Source organism: Chiroxiphia lanceolata, chromosome 16, assembly GCF_009829145.1.
Source record: "Chiroxiphia lanceolata isolate bChiLan1 chromosome 16, bChiLan1.pri, whole genome shotgun sequence".
NCBI lineage: Eukaryota > Metazoa > Chordata > Aves > Passeriformes > Pipridae > Chiroxiphia > Chiroxiphia lanceolata.
The window spans coordinates 10,043,573-10,066,989 of NC_045652.1; the positions used below are offsets into that span (position 1 = coordinate 10,043,573).

A 23,417-nucleotide genomic window follows, 5' to 3' on the forward strand; every position below is an offset into this window, starting at 1 on the left:
GTGGTAGCTTAGAGAATACTACATTGGCTTTATTGTACTACAGGTAATTAAATTCCATTAAAGTTTGTGGACCTTTTCTTCAGGTGGTTGAAGTTTTAACAAACTGTCTGCTGCCTTTAGTAGGTTCGAGACTGCTGCCATCTTCTGTTTGTTCCTCTCCTTAATCTGGGGAGAGGAGAGGTCAGTGAAAACCTCTTCTAAACTTCAGTAACTTCCCAAAGCTCAGGTCTTTGCAGAATCTAAGTAACACATCAGAGGCACGTAGATACTATTTCTCTGAACATTCAGGCTTCTATCAAGAAGTCAGATCATGACCAGAGAACTTATACTTAATTTGACCAGAGAACTTATACTTAATTTATATTTATATTGTTTAATGTTTTCTAGGCAGCACAGCAAATAATTGAACTTCAAGAAGCAGCCCAAATAAATGCAGGATTGCAACCAACTAATCTGGGGAGGAACAACAGCTTACATGATATGAAGACTGTTGTAAAGACTTGGAGAAACAGGTTACCTATTGTATCAGATGATTTATCCCACTGGAGCAGCATTTTCATGTGGAGACAACATCATTACCAGGGTAAATCTGCCTGGTCCAGTGTGCTTTCATCAGAGAATATTCCAGACATTGTCTGAAATAAGTTCTTGGTTGGTTTTTTTTATTTCAATGTACAGGATTGTTGATTTTGACAAGTTTTTGATTTTACTCGTTTTTCATTTAAGTGTTTCATTACCTTAAGTCATCCATTTCATATGTGTTGCTGTGTGAGGTGCCACTGTATGTATAATTTTATTTATAACGACAAACATTTCATGGTGTATTTCCAGCCATTGTGACTGCCTATGAAAACAGTTCTCAGCATGATCCCAGTTCCAACAATGCCATGTTGGGAGTTCATGCCTCTGCATCAGCAATTATCCAGTATGGAAAGATAGCTCGGAAACAAGGGCTGGTCAACGTGGCACTGGACATCCTGAGCCGCATCCACACCATTCCCACCGTGCCCATCGTGGATTGCTTCCAGAAGATTCGGCAGCAAGTGAAATGTTACTTGCAGCTGGCTGGAGTCATGGGCAAAAATGAATGTATGCAGGTACAGCAGCTTTAGCACTGCAGGTGTCCTTGGAACTCGTAGGATTACAGGGGCCATCAGATATATTGATTTAAACAGGCTCCCTGTGTCCAGGACAGGGTCTGAATTTCCTTGGCCACGTTACACCCTGCAGGGAGTGGTGGTTTAAGTACTGCTGTTATAGTCCAAAGCATTTAATGTCCTCTTTGAACTGAAAACTGTGAATATATTAAAAATCAGCTGAACTAAAAGTAAAGTGGAAGGATATTTTTTGAAATCTTACAAGATTGATAAATGGAAGGGACTTGAAAAATTAAATTATTTACATAGGAAGAAGCCCCACTACTGCAAGACTAACTGAAGCTCCAAATCAATGCTAAGTGCCTGATTCATGAGTGGTGGATGCTGTCAAACCAAAGTGAAATTGTATGTGTTGAAAGGGGAAAAATGTGATTTCAGGCAAAACCCACTGGCACGTGATCAGCAAATGGACCTTGTAATAAATATAACATAAAATAAATAATATTATAACTTAAAGTGAAAAAGATAACCTGATGAATGTTGTCTATATGTATTTGTTTTGCATAGGTCAGTGGAAACTTAAAATTGTTTTCAGTCTATTTTTTTTTAAAAATGAAAATTAAATGCTAGAAACTCAGGCTATTTAAATTTCAAGAGAATATTTTGGCACTTTCATCTTAATAAACTCTTCCATTTTAAAGGCTTTTCTCACTAAGACTTATTTAACAGGGTCTTGAAGTTATTGAATCAACCAATCTGAAGTACTTCACCAAGGAGATGACTGCTGAGTTTTATGCACTGAAGGGAATGTTCTTGGCACAGATTAACAAGTGAGTATCTGGCTGGAAGAGGCACCAGCACACAGCTGAGAAAAATGCAGCTGAAGTATTTCAACACAGGGAGCAGAAAAGCTGGTCCATATGTTTCTACCAGCCTAAAATTTGTCACAACTGTATAAGAAGGTAAAAGTATCCGTGAGAGTTCCTTTGCAGTTTGAAGATGTAACAGTTGGTCGTATTTCAAAGTATTGGAGGAAATATCTGGTTAAAGCAAACATTGCGCCAGTTGGATTTTTTCCAAGTTTTATATTTCATGGGATGAGATGGAAGAGGCAGGGAGAATAGGTTTGCTCAATTGATACTTTTTTTTTTTTTCTTCCCTTGTTCTGTGAGTGTTCAGAAAAACTGATGTCTAACTGATGTCTTTGTGTAGTTGGCAAATGGAGGTTGCTTTGTTTCTCTCATTTCTGTTTCATTGTCATTGACTGTGTCCCTTTAATAGCTGCAGCTGGTCAAGACATGGGGAAATGTGTGGTGATGTAGTTCAGAGTTCTCAGGTAAATCTGGTGTGTGGAATGTGGAAATGGAACATTCATTTCAGATAATTGAATTGAAAAGCCTCATATAGTGTGTGTTGGAGACATCTTGCACTGCAGCAATTAAACACCTGAGTTCAAGCCTTGCTTTCACACGACTTTTGTGATGGTTTTGCTTTGTACTGTCAGGCATTTTACTGTTTTGAGAAAGATCTCTCTTTAATTCAGTAAACAAGTATCTCAGCAGTCAAATTTTGTTTGGCGATGCCAAAAAAACCCCCTTCCAATTTCAACAGCTTTTAATACGCCTGGGATTTAATGGCAGCATTGCTACATGTTACATATGGAAGGAATAATTCCTTTACCACTACATTGTGGCCACTTAAGGAATGAAATCCATCAGGTTTTAAGCTGTGCATTGCAACCTCACATAGCAATTTAAGTCAGGAAATGATGAATATCTTCTGTGGATACAAGAGAGAATTTTAAATAGGCAGAATGCAATTACTTTGATGGAGAGTGCAGTGGGCTTTTATATGGTCACAGGCTTAATTTTAGTTGAGGTGTAAAGAGAAGGAAGTGTACCTCCCCCATGCTTTTTAATTTTTTTAAATTCTTGCAGCTAAATTGTCTCCCTTCCTTCAGGATAAAATGGATAAAGGTTTCTGTTTAAAACATGGTTCTGATGTTTTTTTAACCTTACCGAAAATATGCAGGCATGACCATGAGGTGAGGAATTTAAGAAGGTTTCAGCTGGGACCAAGGGCAGTGTTGAACCTGAAAATGTGACTGTGATTACTTGTGTGTCAACTAAACTGAAGTTAAAGGTCACCTCTGCTCTTGCATCACCCCGTGCTGCCCAGTGGCTGGGCAAGGTGATAGAAACCATTTTAAGAAAATCATCTGAGGTGTCAAGGATGATGGATTGTAGAGAAGGAGAAAAGAAAACAGAGAAGTTCCCTTTCTATAGAGGGGAAGCAGTGATACAAAGTCATCCATCAGCTGCTGCTGGGGTAGTTCACTTCAAAACCTCCATCCGGGGTGCAGGAAGCCTCTGAAAGCAAGGAATATTAATGTAACCTAGAAACTAATACATGACAGACAAAGCTGTTTTCCTTTTCATAGTTTTGCCTCAATAGCTGGTCATTTTAATTAAGTACTATCCTCCAAGCTAATATTTTTGTAATAAAAGTACAGGCAATTTTACAAAAACGAGTCGAACAAGCATTGCATTACTTTTGTATGGTTTATTTCAATGCTTATTCTGTAAGGGAGAAATGAAGCTTTCTGTTAATAAGGAGGCTTGAAATGTTTTAAAAATGTCTTCATTTCAGTAATGCTTATGGGAATTTTCTCATCCTTTATTTTTATGCCTAAAAAGTAACGTAGATTCAAGGGCTATATATATTGGGATGAATCATGCCACATCTTGGACAAGGAACACTTGAGGAAACATAGAGAACTTCAGAAGTATCAAACAAATAACCTTTTGGTTACCCAGAACTGTGTGATTAACCTTCAAATTCCTTCACTTTTCCCACTGAAAAATAAACTTTTACAGCTGTGGGGATGAGGACCTGATTGTTTCCAGAAAATGATTGTAAAATTTTTCACGACTTTGCTGGGAGAGGAGTTAAATAAGATGCAGTTCTCTAAAAGATAACTACTATAACATCTTCCTAATGTTGCTTTAGTCCCGTTTTTTGTTCAGCAGAGCAGCATTCTTAAATGCATTTGCTTCTGCTCCTCTTGTGTTATCATTTGCTCTTCTTACTCCCAGTGTCACTGCTTGGATTCCCATTGCAGTGCACTGGAAGCTTTTTTTTTTTTTTTTAAGGGAGTATCTGGAGATCTTAAACACATAATTGTTTCCATTATAAAGCATTTACTTTTGTAGGTGCTGAACTCCAAGGGATGCAATGACAAAACAGTCATAAGAGACCTTACTAGAGAACTTACACTGAGTGTTAAGAAAGTAACTGCCTGCCCTGTCAGAAATTGGATTTCTATAATTTAGTAACTATTTCTTAGTATAAAACTCACATTCTTCCTTGTCACTGTGCAGGTCTGAAGAAGCAAACAAAGCTTTTTCTGCAGCTGTGCAAATGCACGACGTGCTGGTGAAAGCCTGGGCCATGTGGGGGGATTACCTGGAGAACATCTTTGTGAAGGAAAGGCAGCTCCACCTGGGGGTGTCTGCCATCACTTGCTACCTGCACGCCTGCCGTCACCAGAACGAGAGCAAGTCGAGGAAATACTTAGCAAAGGTGAGATCTAGAGGTTTAAAAAAGAATTGGAGCCTTCAGGAAGGGCTGGGATAATGTTCGGTGCCCAAATTTGTGCTATTAGAGAAACAGTTACTGAGGGAAAGCTTTAATTTAGGTAGAAAGTCTTCATGGGGCTGCTCTTGGTTGCACTTAACTTGTCTGGGGGTTTTTACTTCATTGAGAAGTCTGAGGTTTCCTGTGGTTGTGGAACCTTTTTGTAGAAGGAAGAGGACAAATCACATCCAGCCTTTCTGCTACATAATGCAGTGAAATACCTGCAGAAAGGCATCCTTTGGTCCTTTAAAAAGTAACATAATTTGAGCTCTTTTAATCGTTACTATGGATAAATAGTATTAACTTTTACCTCAGTATTGCATTTTGTTCCAGATAAGCCTTTTCTATGCAACAAAATTTTGGCCCAAACAAGCTATCTGTAGTATATATTTCTCAGTTTGGGGATATTTAATCTCTCTCATGAAGAAAATTAAAAAAATCATAGCAGACCATGGAAGACAATATGTTCTGAACATGAAAAAACACAGAAAATATTCTTTGAGATTAAAGGTGACCTCAATAGCACCCTGAAGTTTATTAGTCTCCCTGTTTGGCTGCATAACAATTAATGATTTTTAGTCAGTGCTTAATATATTTACATTTAAATTAAACTAGAAAAAATATCATTAAGGGTGAACTGTTAAAATAATTAACAACACCCAAAGAAATAATCAAGTTCTGGCATCAAGGTTCATTTATCTGAATTACGTACTTTAGGTTCTAGAAACATGCCCTTATTTTCTATCTGCACCACTAAACAAAACCCAAAGAATTCCTGGAATGCAGTCATTTCATTTGCTTCTTTCTGTCTTTTGTTTCATAGCAAGGAGTGCACTTATATTTATTTTTACATCCTTTAAATATTATTTCTAAGGGAAAAAAATAACATTGTCGAGGCATAATGAATGTAAGTTCTTGTGTCTGAGGCAACTTTAACACTTACAAAGACTCTACAGTCATATCAAGAAAATAGCTCTGTGTTTTTCTGCATCATAATGATTGATATATCTTAAATTTAAGCACTGAAATTCTCTTCTAGGTTCTTTGGCTGCTGAGTTTTGATGATGATAAGAACACCTTGGCAGATGCAGTGGACAAATATTGTATTGGTGTCCCACCCATCCAGTGGCTGGCCTGGATCCCACAGCTGTTGACGTGCCTGGTTGGCTCAGAGGGCAAACTCCTCCTGAACCTCATCAGTCAGGTGCAGAAGATAATCTCTAATTCTCTATTGCCTGTAATCTTTGTTTTTAAGATGAGATGTCTTGCAACCCCAGTATGCTCAGCTGTCTTCTGACAGAAAAAACAAATTTCAACAAGTTGTAGTTGCTTTTTTATTTGTTGAGATCTGTATAAAATCTTTAGATATGACTGCTTGCTTGGAAGTTGTACTGTAGTTGGAGCTTAGCCTCATAAAAGTCACAGATACTCCTGTTTATCTTGCCTTTAGACTTCAGGTCCGTTGAAGGGATATAAAACTAAAACATACCAAATTTTCTGTGTTACTGTTTTAAAACTCTTCAAATAACTTTTTGAACTACAGCATGAAGCATTTGTGTCTGCCATAAATATCATATTACTGAACATTTTGCAAAATTTCTTCCTCTTACTTTATCCATTTGGATGGAGAAGGGACCCATGATTTAATAGAATTGTGGCTGGAGAAGCCTCAAACAATGTCTTAAGAAGTACTCTATCATGGGTAGTAGACATATGGTTCTTTCCTTTAATAGATACTGAGATTTACAGATTTTAAAGGGGATGCTGGATGTCAACATCTCTTCAGCTTTTTTTTTTTTTTTTTTTAATGGAAGCCATAAAATCCTTTTTATTTTTGGGTGCCATTGGTGTCCCCTTACATTAAGTGCTACAATTAGATGGAGTAAGTTTACTCTCTAATGGGCTTTTTTACCAAGTAACATGGGGCTTGCTGGTAATTGTGGCCTAATTTAAAGACTAACCACTGTCATTATGTCTGTTTTTCTGCCATTATGCACATGAGTAAGATCTTTGAGCTGGCCCAGCTGGTGCTCTGACATTATGCTGTTTTCAGGTTTATTAGGCAATATGATCTGGAAGCCCTAATTAGGTAATGCCTGAACAGTGTGTGTAGGGAGTTACCATTCCATTCTCTTCATGTTTCTGTTACTGAAAAAATCTTTAATTTCCATAAACTGTTATTTAATACAAAGAGCTGATTATTACCAAATGGTACTTATTTACAAGACAATCTGTACATGCTGATGAGATCTGTAGTCAGTATTCCTTGACTGAGTATGTGTGTGTCTCCAAATAGGTGGGAAGAGTCTATCCCCAAGCTGTTTACTTTCCTATCAGGACCCTCTATTTGACCTTGAAGATAGAACAGCGAGAGCGCTACAAAAGTGGTGAGCTTGATCTTGATAAAATTATTTGTGCTCTTTGTAACTTAGTTATTAGTTTGAGTTTCATCTGATTTTACTGAGAAAACAGATTCTCTAGAAAATGTACCAACTCAGCAAGGCTGAGGAAGAAAATTCTTGGTAAACTTTGCTTGCATTGATTTGTTTCTGTGAAGTTAAATCTACAGATGGCTTAAGCTGTCTTGAATTTTCTTGTAAAAAATATTCACCAAGAGGAGTTTCATCTCCTTCATTTTCCTGTCACCTTAATTGAGAATCAAATGTTCTCTCATGGATATTTATCTTTATAAATTTGTGGAGAAGCAGAAAATTCTTGGTTTATAAATACAGGAGAGCATCACAGCCTTCTAAGATGTTCTAGTCTAATTTTCATTGGCAGCATGAACCTTGCGACGTTCAATTTGTTTTCAAAGGAGCCACACTTGTAAAATGAATGTCTCCATATTAACTTCTTATGGTGAATTATCAAGTAAAATGAGCATCTAAGTTTACACAAAATAAAATCAATGTTGACTTTGAGAAATGTTTGGGAAGTGGGGAGAACATTCAGCAACTTGCACAACACCTTTTTTCCCCAAGAACAAATCAAGTTTAGAATAGTTATGTCAAATGGTTCCACAGAATTTAGTTGTTCTTTTGTCTTCTAATTTCCTGGGAATCCCAGGAGAGCTGCTTGAAGAACTTTCCCTTCAGTTGTGTGTTCTTTATTACGAAGTGCATTGTTTATTTAATTGCCTTTTTCACTTGAGAATGAGTTCACTAAATTTCTGCATGAGATTTTGCAGGACACTAATTAAATAATGTTTTATTTTTCTTTGGCTGCTCCTTTGCAGAAGGAGGAGGTGCCCACATACCCCAATAATTCATTCACATCCAGCAACAGAAGTTTCTGTGCTAAATTCTTGATATTACCCCATGCACATATACAATAACCAGTAAAATATTTTCCTGTAGGCTCTGCCACAGACTAATGCTTTGTCTGTGGGTTGTGTGAGTTAGTGGGGGTCATCTGATAAAGCAGAGCTCTGTCCTAAATCACTGTCTGATGAAGTTGTCATGCAAGAATGTTCTGTACTAAAAGATACACACTGTGACAATTTGTCAGTTGTTGGCATCAGCATATTTATTCTTCAGTTATGTGTGAAAGATCTCCCCAAAAGGGAGGGGAAGGAAACACCCATAATTCAAATAATTAGATCCTATATGAAACAATGTCTGTTACTTCAACAGCATAGATTGGTGATTTAAAAGCCAAGGCTACACACCTCCTGTGGGGCTTTGAGGAGTGTTTATTTTGCTTTAATATTGGAAGGTCTGTACCACTAAACAGCATTTTTAGAGAAGTTTTCTGAAATTCAGTAGGTAATAGGTGATTAATACCTAATGTAGATCTAAAGCCAATTCTTGGAACAATTTATTTTATTTCATACAGGAATGTATCAAGTTCATGAAAGGTAATTCTTATTTTCTTTTTAATTTTCACTTCCCAGATTCTGGGCAACAGCAGCCAAGTTCAGTTGGGAATCAGTCCCACTCTGCCTCAGACCCTGGGCCAATCCGAGCCACTGCACCCATGTGGAGATGCAGCAGAATTATGCACATGCAGCGGGAATTGCATCCAACACTTTTGTCTTCTCTGGAAGGCATTGTGGATCAGATGGTCTGGTTCAGAGAGAACTGGCATGAAGAGGTATTTGGCTTTAATACACCTGCATATCTAGGTATCGTTTCAGGAAAAGTTAACTGCATAATATTTATCCATAATTAATTTTAAGCATTAAAACACAACTGTTTGTTTGGGTTAGTAAACTGATGTATCTATGGAACTGACTGTTCTGATTGGAGTTGAAGGGTCTTGGTTATTTCTGGAAGCAGTACAGAGATTTTCCAAAGCTATTAATTTGATGAATGCATCTAGGATTGAAGCTGTTGCTCGTACTGACTGAAACTGTATATTCTTACGCTGGGTTTCACAGATACCAGTTTCCCTGTGGATCTGGTGCTCTGTGACAGGTTGTGATTATGACCTGAAGTTTGAATTACAACAGAGAGCAGATGGACCTGCCACTCTGCCTCTGATTTGCCTCTGAAAGTGTTAGGCTGTTCTATTCTGCCTACCTAGCACAGTGTTTATTTGAAGAAAGTTTCCACGTATCACATAATCTTTTCAAATATCACAAAAGATGAAATCTAAAAGTTAGCTGCTGTTTAAAGAGCGAGATGTCCTTTGTGATGCAGCCTGTCCCCTACTCAGCTTGTTTGCAGTGCTGGTGAGAATCAGTGCTGTCATTCTGATTGACCCTCTGATGCAATTTAAGAGCAGAGTTTTAAGTAGATATTTCTGAGAGGATAATTTTACTGCACAAAACGTAGTGCAGGAATAAATATTTGATGTCCAATCAGAAGGCCTAAATCTTCCTGACTATTTTGCCTCTTTTATTTTTCATCCTTAGGTTCTTAGACAACTGCAGCAGGGCCTGGCCAAGTGCTATTCGGTTGCCTTTGAGAAAAGTGGAGCTGTTTCAGATGCCAAAATCACTCCTCATACACTAAATTTCGTCAAGAAGTTAGTCAGCACTTTTGGAGTAGGTCTTGAGAATGTCTCTAATGTGTCCACCATGTTTTCTAGTGCAGCCTCAGAGTCATTAGCTAGGAGAGCACAAGCAACAGCTCAAGATCCCGTGTTCCAGAAATTAAAAGGGCAATTTACAACAGGTAAATGTTTAAAATGTTTTCTTAAATGTTACTTTTAATCTCCAGATAAATCTCTCTCAGTTCAGCTGTGAAGGCATTCTGCTCTTTTATTCCAATATCCTTCCTGAGAGAAAATTTAGAAAACAGCACCTTTCTGTCATGCACCAAACCTGAAATAGTTTGTTCCAATCTTCTGTGGAGTAATAAAGGTAATTCAAGTGAAAAACAGACATCAACATAGAGAATGAGTATATTGTTGTGTTTTTATTACCTAAAGCTGTGGTTTGATCACAGATGTGTTTAAAGATAAGTTAGATTCCTTCACTATAATATTTTGCTATTTGCATAGAACTGCCTGCTGGATCTGAGGGACAATAATGATCTCTGCTTTACAATCATGGCAGAATTTAATGCAATTTTCACTGCAGAACTCCAAACTGACAGTATTATGTGAGGTCTTTCAAAACAGTCTGCTTCTGATGAGTAAGATTAGTGTTTTGGATAACTAGATTATAAAAATCCTATTACCCAAATTTACATCGTTTGGTAAATTGAATCAATAACTTTAATCAGATCTAATAAAAAAAGATACTTAAGGGAAGTAGCTCCTTTGCTTTATTCTTTTTCTCTTAACCAGTGGTTACATATTTGAGTATGTGCTGTTGATTTAAAATTCTGAGAAAAGCTTGTGTACAGGAGCACATGGGTTTGATTTGTTTGGTGAAAGGTGTGAAGGCCACACAGCTCATACATGGCAGAGGGTGACCCTAACTGGTGTCAGCAGTTTGCATTGCCAGGATTTTGAAGTTTGCATCAATTCCTCCTCAAACAGAAGCGTTTGAGAGCATTTGACAAGTAGACTTGTGATGTTTTTTCAAGCATTTTACTGATAATATTGTGAAAATAAGTGATCTGATGGGAATCTTGTGAAAGTAACTCAGTTGCAGGCATGACCTACATATCTTGTGCACACTATGGATTGCATGATGTCCTTTCTGAGCACAACAGTTGCATGACAGCAGATAATGAAAGTCCTGAACCATATGATTAAATTTTTACTGGATGAAGTGTACTAGGGAGGGAAATGGAAGTAGAAACATTTTGTGTGTCTTCAGTGGGAGCACAGAGGGAGGAAAAAAAAAATTATTGGGCAAGGATTAATGGGATGAAATTTAACCCATCCAAAATATTGGATTCTGTACCTAGAGCTGGGTAATAATGCCAGGCACAGGTGTAGTTTGAGAGAGGAGTGGCTGGAGAGCAGCCCTGCAGACAGGGATCTGGGGGTGCTGTAGGTCCCTTCCAGCTGAAATACTCTACATTAAATGCAAGTTTGGACTCATTTTTCAGTTTTAGTAATCATTTATATCTCTTTGCATTGCAATAGTAGTATAACCACTCATATATACTCAGCAACATTTTTCTTATATTTGAGTTATTTTTGGTTTGTTGTAGTATCTCTTGGTTTCTCTCCTGTGAGCATCAGAGAGGTCTGGGATTTCAAAGGTCTAAAGGAAATGTAAATACAACACCAGACTCAAGTCTGCAATATCTGAAGCAATATTTCAGAACATTTCTAGAGAAACATTTAAGAGAGTTTAATTACAATTCAGTTACAAGTTTTAATTAAAATAGAAAATGGGGAGGATTTCCAGTTTTTATGTGCTGGTGTGAATTTTTTGCATGTCTGTGATATATAAATGGCAGTTAAGGTTTTCAGATTTTTCTCTCTTAATCACAGCATTTATAAAGAATAATATAGAACAACATAAAACCTGAAGAACAACAACAACATAGGCCTGGACATAAAAATCATGTAAAGTCATCAAATGCAAAGTGTTTCTCAGTAAGCTTATGTTTAATAACGGTAATTAGTTTTTTGTTGAAGGTTTCATGTTTTATTTTCTAAGTATGATGAAATACAAGTGTCTGCAGGATACAAATAATTATTTTGCTTAGTGCTGGAATTGATTTTATTCTAATTTAATACATTCAGCGTTTTAATTCACAATTTAAATGTGGGAAAACAGCAGAAATTAGACCAATAAGCATACATACTAATTTTTGTAATGTAATTCATTATGCAGAAAATGAAAATAAGTTTTTTATTGATTTTGTAATAACAGTAAAATATACATAAATAAATGAAGGGGATTGTAATTATCGTATTGAAGTTGGGAAAGGCTGTTTTAGCACTATGAGAAACCATTTGTAGACCATTCCTAATGTGTCCTTCTGGCACAGTAGAACCTTCACATTTGCTTTGCTGAATCTCAGTACCAGTTGCATCTGGGTGATGGACAGATAATTACAGTGGTTGCCTTCCATTTCACAAGTATCCACACTGAGGAGCTGTCTTGGAGTAAACTCTTTTCTTCAATTATTTCCAGATTAATGCTGACAGCTGTGTTCTATACGTACATTCAACTGGGTTTGGTTGCCTAATTGTTTCCATCAATAGCAGAGTTGGATCTTGATTCCTGTTTGGAGCCACTGGGGACTCTCGCACCATTTCTTATATTCTAAATACTTTGCAGCAGTCTGGACTGTTGGAGCTGTGATAGGTCACTTTATCCATCCTAATGTTATATTACAAAAACAAATTTTACTTTGAATTTTTTTTCCTGTAACTTCAAATGCATAGTTCTTTGACCATCTGTTCTTTGTTCCTTCTCTCCTTTTCTGCTAAACCTTTGACATCAAAGAACAGGCAAATGCTGAAAAATGCTCCCTTTGAGAGCTCACTCAGCAGTGAAAGCAAAAGAAAAGCTGCCTCAATTGTCCTTTTGTGGGCAGATGATAGTTTAGAGTTTGGATCAGCTTCTTTCTGCAGCCATCTCTCCACTCAGGCTGAATACGAATGGAAAATTCCAAAATATACCCTTAAAGAGCAAGATAATTTCCTCGAGAGTTTTGTCACCCAGCACAATGAATTCTTCGCTGTCAGTGGAAAGTACAGGCAGAAGGAAGCTCCTGGTGTGGCTCTGAACTGTGGGAAGAGGGCAGGGGAAAGATCTGTTAATAGTTTTCAGATTTTTTAAGGATTTTTTCTTTTTTTTCCCCCCCCCCTCAAGATTGAGCATAGCATCCCTTTAGTAGCTCTTTCTTTGCTTCCCTCCCAATTTTTAGATAACAGGATGTTATCCAGGAAATCCAGATCAAGAGATTGGAGTTAGCATCATATTTGACCTCGGTGTCTGGTCTATGCAGTCTTGGTTTTCTGGAGCTGAGTGATAAACCTGAAGTTCTGCTTCATAATTCTGCTTTCCTGGCACTGAGATTTTTCATCTTTGTTGGTGCTTTCCAAAAGTTCTTGTGAGATTAGGAAGAAGTTTTGGGAAAAAGCAAGACAGTGCTTCTCTCTTGGAGAATGCTTGGATCTTCTTCAGTATCATGTGCATAAAAAATTTGACCTGTTCTATAAAGCTAAGCTTATATTTCAGTCCTGGGTGATATCTTACATGATGGATGTCATGTTTTTTTTGTTGGAGGTCCTTGGGTTGGAAACTTTTAAGTGTAAACATGCTTTGCCTATGCTGAGAATAATCTTTAAAATCTTCAAGTCAGCTGGTTCTTGCTCTAAAAGCATTAATAGACTGTTGCTTTTCATTGATCAGAACTATTTTCTGACAGTGTAGCAGGAGGGGTTTATTTTTTAGTTCTGGAGTCTGTTTGGAGGTCTTTTCTTTGTTTTCCTGATGCTGTGTTAATGTTCTGTAGGTCAAGAATTTGGGTGACACAGAGGATTTGGTACTCTAATTTTGCTACCTCAAGTGTATTTTTTGGTGTTGCTTCGTGACAAGTGATGGTACAGCTCTCAATCAAAATGTGTTAAGCTTTATCTAGTTGTTTTAAGAGCCATCAGGATTTTTTTAGGTCTGTCTCACTGGGAGGAAGATTGTGCCCTGTTTGTCTTTGCATTGGGGGTGGCAAGAATGTTTGGCAGCCTTGAGAAGAGAGAGCAAACTGCTTCTGCTGCAGTCTGTGTCATGGGCTTCTGGGAACATCTCCATTAAAGATGAGTTGGGGGGAAACTTCCCATCCTGTTTAGAAAAAGATGGTGCAAGTAGTAAGGTATTTTAGACCAGAGTGTGTTAGCTTGAGAAAGATGTTCTTCAGTACTGTGTACCGAAAAAATGGATTTTTTTGGAACAAAAATACTGTTTATATAGATTAAGATGTCTGCAAAGCAGAGAGACTTTGTACACAAATGATGTTTGGTCTTGTATTTCCCCTTCTTCCAGCTGAAGTGATTTTTCTTCTCAGATGGGCTCTCTGTGACACGAGCAGAAAGACTAATTGAACTCTGTTTTTCCCATCTGCCACTGGAAAACAAAAGAACAACAAAAATCCCAAAATAGGCATTCAACAAACTAGAGCTGCTCTTGTGGAACTGAAGGACTTTTTTTTTTTTTTTTTAAGGAATATATATTGATGTGTATTTTTACCACTTCAGTGGATTCACATTAGCACAAAAACTAGTTGCAGTTGGAGGAGACTCTCCTGCACTTCAGAGATTCAGGAGATAAATGATGCAATAATTTTGTCACTTTGATGAAATGATTTACTCCCACTGCTCACTAGAGGGTAGGCTTGGGATTATAATAAGGGTGTTTTACAGTGGTATTGCAATAGATGCACTGCCCAGGCAGAGAAAGAAAAGGGAATATCACAGAGTTATGCTGATTTCCCTCATGCATAAATATGAAACTGTATTTTTCATTATAGACTTTTTTTCTTACAGAAATGGAAAGGAGTTTGTATGTGGTGGGTTTTTGCTCAGTTTCAGACTACTAGACTTGGGACTTTCACTGAAAGCTTTCAGCATATCATTATGTTGTGGATACACAATGAAATATGTTGGGTTATGGTTCTCTGATATTTTGTTTAAGTAGCAGAATAGCAAAGTGAAAGAATCCTGGGCTGCATTGTTTTCTTTGCTATTGGCATCTTTACATATAAAGAAAAGAACTAAGAGTGTATGTATGGAATGATATGAGCTCTTCTGGCTAAAAGAATGTTCTGAGCTTGTCAGACTTTTGAGTGGTTTAATTGTGGTTGTAAGAAACTTTTATATGCAGTAATTGCTGTGTGCACATACTTAATTCACTCTTGGCACACTTGCAGATAGATGTTTGTAGCATATTTATGTGGACAAAATTTCGTCTTTTAGCAGCACTCATGTTTGTTTTGGGTTTTTTGTCAGCTTAGGAAAATATTGAGTGTATGTAACATTGAAATGAAGGTTCTGCAATAAGGTTCTCATTTTTGAGACTGTGTTAGTTTTCTGTTGTATCTGCATCATAATGAAGATTCTGCTCTACTTTAGTTGTAAATATCAAAAATACCAAATTAACATTCTCTTTTTCTTGCTGTTACCTTTTCACTTGAGAGATGTTGAACTTAAAATGGCGTCTTTCAGACTCTGGTGTGGAAATGAGTTTTAAAAATTCAAGTCTGTTAGTTCACTTGCACGATTTGGATGCCATAACTGATGAGGTTTGCAGAGAGCAGTTTGTCTTCTTATCCAAGTGTGTTTAATCTCTTTGTAGTGGTACTGAAGTGCCCAACCATCCTTTCATTTATATGTTTATTCATTTCCCCTCTTTTGGGAAATGCAAAGACATTTATTTGTTTATTTGTTTGCTTTGTTCTGAAGCTGGAGTGAGAGCAATGTTGGGAGGATGGTATTGGTGTGGCCCAGAAAATGATCAGTACTGCAGTGATTTCTGTTACAGAATTACTTGCATAATGTACTGAAGACCATGTACTGACCTTGAGAAAGTTCTTTCCTCATGTGCATGTAGTCTAAAGGAGATAATTCACACTGTAATACTGTTAATATTGCAATGGAAACATCAGACTGTTGACATAATATTGTCATTTTTGCTTAGACTCTTGTACCTGTTTTTCCTGTAGTAACTTTCAGTTGTTATCTAAACCAGGAAAGAATAAGAATTTTCTTGCAGCTCAGAATAGGAGAATAACAGTAATAAAAGTCTTACTCCTTGTCCTCACAGATTCCATGTTGTGTCCTTGATTGAGGTTCTTTCATCCCTTTAAGAAGCAAAAAGTTCCCATTGATTTAAATAAATAAATAAATGATGTGTAATGAAACTGGCAGAAAATTATAGTGCTACACTGTCAAATAAGCCTCTTTCACAAATGGTCTGATCTAATAATTTGGGTTTTTTACTGCTTTTTTTCTATGCAATCTGGTTGCAGTATGGAGACAATTCAGTGCAGTAATAGTATTTAAATTTTTCACAGTATATTTTTCTAATGTTTGACTAAACCAGGAAAATGTTGGGAGGTTCATTATATACCAAATAACAGAATATTTTAGAGGTATATACAGAAAAGAGGTAGCAGATTCTGACAGGTTTCAGGTATATATAATGTTAAGACTTTGCTGAAAGGTTTTCTATAGAGCTGAAACGTTCAAGAGTCTGTCTTTTAAAGGCAGTGCAGCTCTGTGGGGATTGTGTGTTTGATTTGCACTGTTGAATTGGGTGACTTGTTTTTGTTTGTTTGTTTTCAGATTTTGACTTCAGTGTGCCAGGGTCAATGAAACTTCACAACCTTATCTCTAAACTAAAGAAATGGATCAAAATTCTGGAGGCAAAAACTAAACAGCTTCCAAAGTTCTTCCTCATAGAGGAAAAGTGCCGCTTTCTAAGTAACTTCTCAGCTCAGACTGCAGAAGTAGAGATACCTGGAGAATTCCTTATGCCAAAGCCAACACATTATTACATCAAGATAGCAAGGTAACCTAAAACCACCCTTTGGTAGATGTAATTCTAAAAACAGAGGAGAAATTAAAGCCTTCCTATCCATTCACTCTGCAAAAGTAGATGTTGTGTACATTTTATATATGTACATTATTATGTAGAGAGTCATACTTTGATATAACACCTTTTTTATTTTATCCTTCAATAGTTTTACATTGCATCACTAAATGAGTGCACTTAGAAGAAGAGTATATTTGGTTTTCTTGTATAGTGATGTAAGTTGAGATTAGTGCTTCTGTTGTAATCAATAGAGATACTATTCTTCAAAACAGTAGTAAAGGTCTCATCAAATGGTTAATTTTGCTCAAGAACTGTGTTTTCTTAAAAGCAAATAAAATGCAACAGGACAGCTTTTCAAACTACAAAATAGAAACCACAGGCCAGCTGGATAATTGAGTTGTACTTTGTATTACAGTTATACTGCCTTATTTATTTTGTCTATTTTTGTTTGGTTTGGTTTTTTTTATTTTTTTCCGTCACGATTTAATATCAGAGGAGATTATCCCAGGTGCCTTATTGTCCCTTTCTTCCTGCCAGGTTTATGCCGAGGGTGGAGATAGTTCAGAAGCACAACACTGCAGCCCGAAGGTTGTACATCCGAGGCCACAACGGGAAGATCTACCCGTACCTGGTGATGAACGACGCGTGTCTGACCGAGTCGCGCAGGGAGGAGCGGGTGCTGCAGCTCCTCCGCCTCCTCAACCCCTGCCTGGAGAAGAGGAAGGAAACCACAAAAAGGCACTTGTTTTTTACAGGTACTGAAAAGAGAGAGGCTTACGTTGTTTTTTAAATGTGTGTTATACTCCAAGGTTGTATTCGCTGAAGTTTTTGACCGCTGCTCATCGCTCATTCTGAAGGTTTTGGTTGTTCAGAAGGGAAATTCATAGATGCCCAGGTCTTGGCTGGCACTGTAGCACCTCTCTGAAGAGGGGTGTTTTGTGTGCTGGGAGGAATTTCCTGTAATTTGGGGGTGTCTATCCTCAGGCAACTTTGGCTTCGTCAGCCTTGGCTGTCTAGTGTCAGCTTCACTCCCTTTGAACAGATTTCTTCATGAATGAGAACACTTGCAGGCAAGCTTTACATTAAATAAAGGAAATCTTGCTGACAGCCTCCATCCCCCAATTTCTTTTTACTGAGGTAAACCAGCAAACAAACATGCAGGTGTAGCATATTACCTGTAAACAATGCTAAAGTGTAAAAGAATCAGAAACATGGATAATAAAAAACAGAAGGTTAGGGTTTTGCATCAGTCTGAGGCAAGAATAACAGAAATGCAATAGATAAAGCCTTGAAAACTATGCTAAACGTGGCCACTGATAGAGAAATAAATCCTGTATATAACAAGCTTCATTAGATAGCATGTTTTCCTTCAAAGAGCTGTTTTTAAACTATAATGTTTTGTGGTTTGATACTATTTGAAAGGACCTAAAGAATGTTCATTTCTCTGCTACCAGAGGTTAATGGAAGCAGACCAGGAGGAACAGCTCATTAACACCCTTTCTGCAGCAAGCATTTTCTTCTTTGAGATTGAAGAAGTTACATCAAACAATTTAAATGCATTTAAACAACTTTTCCTTATATTTCTGAGGTTAATGATGAGAGAACAGTTTTGGTGGTAACTGTCAAACAGGGCCAACAGTGTCACTGGAAAAGCCAGCTATGGAAGAGGCCTTGTCTGTCTTTATGTAGGTGGGGATGCACAGAAGACTTGGTAGAATAATAAATCAGTTAAGCACCATAAAAGCACAAATAGGGTTTTTGCAAGTTTGCTGCCCATCAAAGAAAAGCTCAGTGGCTTAAATTTTCTTATTATTGAATATTTTTCTCCGTCTTCAGTATTTTACTTCCAGATAGTGTCATTTAAACATCTATTCCTCAACTGTGTCCAGATTTTTGTCCTCCAGTTTTTCTGAATCACTTTAAGTGCCCTATTAAGCTAAGTAGTTTTGTCCTTCAGAATAATTTTTATTGACATAATGTAATCAGATATTATGAACCTGTTTGCATCAAGCATTACCCTTGTCTTAAAGCCAAAGAAAAGTAGGAAGAATGATGAGTGCTCAGTTTTTTTTGAAAACACTGTTGGTATTTCTGTTAAGATAAAAAAACCCCACCACACTGCTGTAATACCTTTTTAACTGAACTTGTCAGTGAGTTGAGAGTGCAGTAATAAAAACTTTCTCTTGACACACTTCAGGAGCGTTGTAAGGGCTGATATCTCAGTCTTTGGGCTCTGGATGAGCTGTTAAGTTGTTCTGCTCTCTCTGTCCCGTTCCCAGTGCCCCGTGTTGTGGCGGTTTCTCCGCAGATGCGTCTGGTCGAGGACAACCCGTCGTCGCTGTCCCTGGTGGAGATCTACAAGCAGCGCTGTGCCAAGAAGGGCATCGAGCACGACAACCCCATTTCCCGCTACTACGACCGGCTGGCCACGGTGCAGGCACGGGGCACTCAAGCCAGTCATCAGGTAGAACGAATTTGAGTCGAGGGCTTTCCTTGAGGACTCTGCTGGTCCCTGTCCCCCAGCCCGACTCTTCACCTCCCGTTAGGTGTGAGACAGAAACAGCACCAAACATTTCAGAGTTCAAGTTCGGGGTGCTTTTCCTGAAATGAGATACAGCAATTAAGAGAAGCTCGGTAGTTGCTTTTGGTCTATTTGTCTGTTGTTAAGAGGGGTATTAAAAATGACCTCTTTCAACTAATGCTTTTCCTGTGTAGGTTCTCAGAGACATCCTTAAGGAAGTGCAGAGTAACATGGTCCCACGGAGCATGTTGAAGGAATGGGCCCTGCACACATTCCCCAATGCCACGGATTACTGGACTTTCAGGAAGATGTTCACTATCCAGTTGGCCCTGATTGGCTTTGCAGAATTCATCTTTCACTTAAATAGACTCAACCCTGAAATGCTGCAGATTGCCCAGGTATGCTGTACTTTGTTCTAGGTGTGTGCTGTTGTCCTTCATCAGGTGGAAATTTGGACTATACTTCTGAAATGAGTCAAAATTCAACATATATAGTTAACAGTGCATTTCAGTAAGGTTTTCATTTATATGTGATTGCACATCTTGTAAGTAGTAATTTAAACTGCAGTCCCTGTGGGCATCAACTCTGCCTTCTGTGAATTTAGAACTTTGTCTGTAAAACCCTTCTTAGATATTGGAATTCTTCATGTAAATGACTGATAAATCTCTCTTTTTAGTCCTCCTTCAAATATATTGCTTTGAAGATACCTCTGTGTCAAACAGATTTAAGAAAAATAAAATTTAGGGGCTTTATTTTCTTAAATACCTTTTCAAATACTGTTCTCTTTTCAGCATTGCTACAACTCCTATTAATAGAGATTTTTTTCTGTTTTAACCCAACATTTAAAACAAGCCTTGCCACCCTAAGGTGGTATTTATGGAAAGTCTCAATGTCATTTAATGCATGGAGGGCTGTAGTCTGTGTGGCAATTAAGATTCTTTAATCCCTCCAGATAAAATCAGCTGCTGATACTGAACGCTGACCCAGAGATCTGTTGGCAGTGACTCCTTACAGATTGTGCTACAGAAGAAACTATTCCTCAAGTTTGGTATAACAATAACCTATTTTTAGTAAGGGGTTTGGACACAATGTTTTGAGAGAAATACATCCTTGATTTTTGCATACTTTTATAACTTTTTTCCTCAAAAACCGTTTGGCTAAACGAGTGAAAAGCTGTTGAAATACTATTGATACTCTGAGTATTAACAGTAAACAAAAATCCAGCTTCTTTTGGTTTTATGAATGGAAAATTGTTCCTTTAATTACTTTTGGGCATCTTTCTTTTAAATCCAGGACACAGGCAAGCTGAACGTGGCTTACTTTCGCTTCGACATTAACGATGCCACTGGAGATTTGGACGCCAATCGTCCGGTTCCGTTCCGGCTCACACCGAACATTTCGGAATTCCTCACCACCATCGGGGTGTCTGGGCCCCTGACTGCATCAATGATTGCAGTAGCTCGCTGCTTTGCACAGCCAAACTTCAAGGTTTGTGCACCTTTTGCAAGATTATTTGCCGGCTGGTATTTGGCAGTTTATAAACTAAACATTTTTGGTTAGGGCAGGAACCGAAAGGCGTGTATTTGTTTTGCAATGTTACCCAGAGGTTGTCACAAAGGCCAGCTGAAATGCTGGAAATGTACCTTGTTGTGGGAAAACATTTGTGTCAGACTGGACACCTAAAAGTTTGTTTTAGAATCTTGAGACTTTGGAGTTGACAGACTAATATCAATAACTCAACTCAGTGATGAGAAAAAACAGGAAACTATTTGTTGCAGGCATTTCTTTTTTATCCAAGTCTAGAACTGGTCAATATACACATATGCATATGTAATAGGTACATATGTATGTATGTTGTAGTCAATGTTCTTGCCCTGTTTGGCAGAAAACAGTATTCCTTGAGAGTGTAATGACTGTGCAAAAAAACCTGGCTTTGCAAAATACTCTTGATCTTTGCCCAAGACTTCTGTGAGTGTGTGTGGGGAAAATCATGAATTTAGTGGAGTCACTTAAAAATAGAATGTACACGACTTTTTTATGTAAAGAAACACCTTGAGAGGAAATAATAAAAGCCACACTCATCTTGGAAAGACTGAAATTGCAAAAGTGTCAAAATGCTGTTGACTAAAATCTAGTTACAATTCTGTAATCTGAGAAAACCTGATGGTTCTTTGGTTTAAATGTAACAGTCTGATTTTTCTTCTTCGTTTAGGTTGATGGCATCCTAAAAACTGTGCTGAGGGACGAAATAATTGCATGGCACAAAAAAACCCAAGAGGACACATCCTCTCCACTCTCAGCAGCCGGGCAGCCCGAGAACATGGACAGCCAGCAGCTGGTGTCACTGGTCCAAAAGGCTGTCACTGCCATCATGACTCGACTGCACAACCTGGCTCAGTTTGAAGGAGGAGAAAGCAAAGTCAACACTCTGGTAGCAGCTGCAAACAGCCTGGATAATCTGTGTCGGATGGACCCCGCCTGGCACCCCTGGCTGTGACTTGAAAGTTTCAATAGTTTAGTTTTTGTTTGGTTTTTTTTTTTTGTTTGTTTGTTTTTTTATTTTTGGGTTTTCATTTTTGTTTCTTTTGTTTCGTTGTTGTTTGTTTTGGGTTTTGATTTTTTTTTTTTGCTGTTGTTTGTGGTGTGAGCCATACATTGTGTTTAGAAAATGTGAAAAGAAATGCTTCCCAGCCCGTGGCTTACCTGTCACGCTGCCTTCTGTCAGTTTTTATTGTTGTGTTTACAGTAGTACGGCGGTTTTACTGTTTTTTAATTTCATGAGGAGATGTTTCCTTCTGTTTAAGAAGTTTGTTTTAATATGCAACAGCAGCTTTCACAAATAGATTAAAGTGAAGAGAGAAAAATAATATACAGAAAAATCTTATTTTATGATGAAGACTATGAAACTAGCATTGTTAGATTTAGGGTCTGCCATTCCTAATAACTGCAGTATATAAATTTTTTATACAGTAGTAAGTAATTTTAAAAAAGAAAGATACAGTATTCCCTGTTACTGAATTTTACTCTGTGAAATTTTACTTAATCACTCTCTCTTCATTATGCCAAATTGAGGGCATAAATGAATTCTCTTCCTTTAAGTTTGCTTCAAATTTACGTGAGCAATGTTAGTTTGTACAGACAATTTTGTACCAAATGTTATAGAGGTGAGTTTTTGTTAGGCACTGAGAAAATGATGATCAAATTGTGCTGACTTTTCCTGGAGCACAAGCTATGTACAGTAAAAATGTAAACCATTTAGAGTATTTGGGTTAGCTGTGGACAGTGTTTGGGGGGGAAGTTTATAAAAGGATGGAAAAATCCATCCTTTGATACATGTATTTGGCTGTAATAGATAAAAAATGAAATCCTATGAAATTCTCTTTACTGTTTAGAATTACAGTAGCTTCTTTAGAATGAATCTGTTCCTTTGTAATTTAAGAAAAGAGCAGTTTAATGTTTCACTTGTCTTTCTGTTGTGTTAGCATTTTTATAAAACTTCGATGTTGAGAATGTTAAATTTGTACAGAGTGATTTTTTCAAAATAAATATTTTGTAAAACTCTGTATGGTATTAATTTCATTTAGAACATTATTAATACCAGAATAAGAGTATGATTCTTCTTTGTTGTATAATGAATCAAGCACAACCCCTTCACTGCCATGCTTGGTTTCTGTGTTCCTTATGTGAGTAGGATAGGAGTTATGTTGAATGCCAGTATGTACAAGTGGAAGCTCAAATAAATGAGTGTTAAGGATTATAACAGGATTTGGAAAACAAACATATCTTTTTGGGGGAGGGGGCAAAGATTTGCTTCCTGATCAAAATCATGTTGGCAAGAATGATCTGAACTTTCTTCTTATGAAACACAGCACTTCCTGCATGTGTCACAACATGCTCTATCTGCAGTCATTCACAACTCAGAGCCTTCATGACTTGAAGGGAATTGTTGGCTTCCCTTTATTGAAGATTGTAACGTTTGCAGCTGTGAAGTACAGCACAGGCTGCGTCAGAGGAGTTGCAGTGTCATTTCTTAATCATTTGCACGTCTTAGATATGTGTGACTGAGAGATTGCAGCATTCCCTGAAAGGAAGTGAGCAGATAATTCAGCCACTTTTCTCTCCATGATAGAAATCACAATGGGAACAAGTTAAAATAGACAAACTTTGCTGGTTTTAGACTTGTGACATCTCTTGTTTAGTCAAATATATTTCTAAAAGAAAACATGGGGTGGGAGGGAGCAGAGGCAATAAGAGAAAGAGAGTTAATGAGGTCCCT

General features: G+C 37.6%; 1 protein-coding gene across 4 annotated transcripts in view; it reads left to right on the top strand.

The window, feature by feature from the left end:
• The window catches only part of TRRAP (transformation/transcription domain associated protein), a 76,340-nt gene extending 53,636 nt beyond the window's left edge, over nt 1-22,704 (top strand). For all 4 annotated transcript variants that reach the window (XM_032703768.1, XM_032703770.1, XM_032703769.1 and 1 more), the window contains 14 exons: nt 388-583; nt 832-1,097; nt 1,827-1,927; nt 4,478-4,679; nt 5,773-5,937; nt 7,030-7,120; nt 8,626-8,825; nt 9,589-9,850; nt 16,371-16,596; nt 17,158-17,375; nt 18,900-19,084; nt 19,336-19,539; nt 20,435-20,629; nt 21,354-22,704. In XM_032703768.1, the coding sequence (XP_032559659.1) occupies nt 388-583; nt 832-1,097; nt 1,827-1,927; nt 4,478-4,679; nt 5,773-5,937; nt 7,030-7,120; nt 8,626-8,825; nt 9,589-9,850; nt 16,371-16,596; nt 17,158-17,375; nt 18,900-19,084; nt 19,336-19,539; nt 20,435-20,629; nt 21,354-21,638 (2,796 nt within the window). In that variant the 3' untranslated portion in view covers nt 21,639-22,704. The remainder of the gene's footprint in view (nt 1-387; nt 584-831; nt 1,098-1,826; nt 1,928-4,477; nt 4,680-5,772; nt 5,938-7,029; nt 7,121-8,625; nt 8,826-9,588; nt 9,851-16,370; nt 16,597-17,157; nt 17,376-18,899; nt 19,085-19,335; nt 19,540-20,434; nt 20,630-21,353) is intronic.
• Nucleotides 22,705-23,417: the final 713 nt, after the last annotated feature.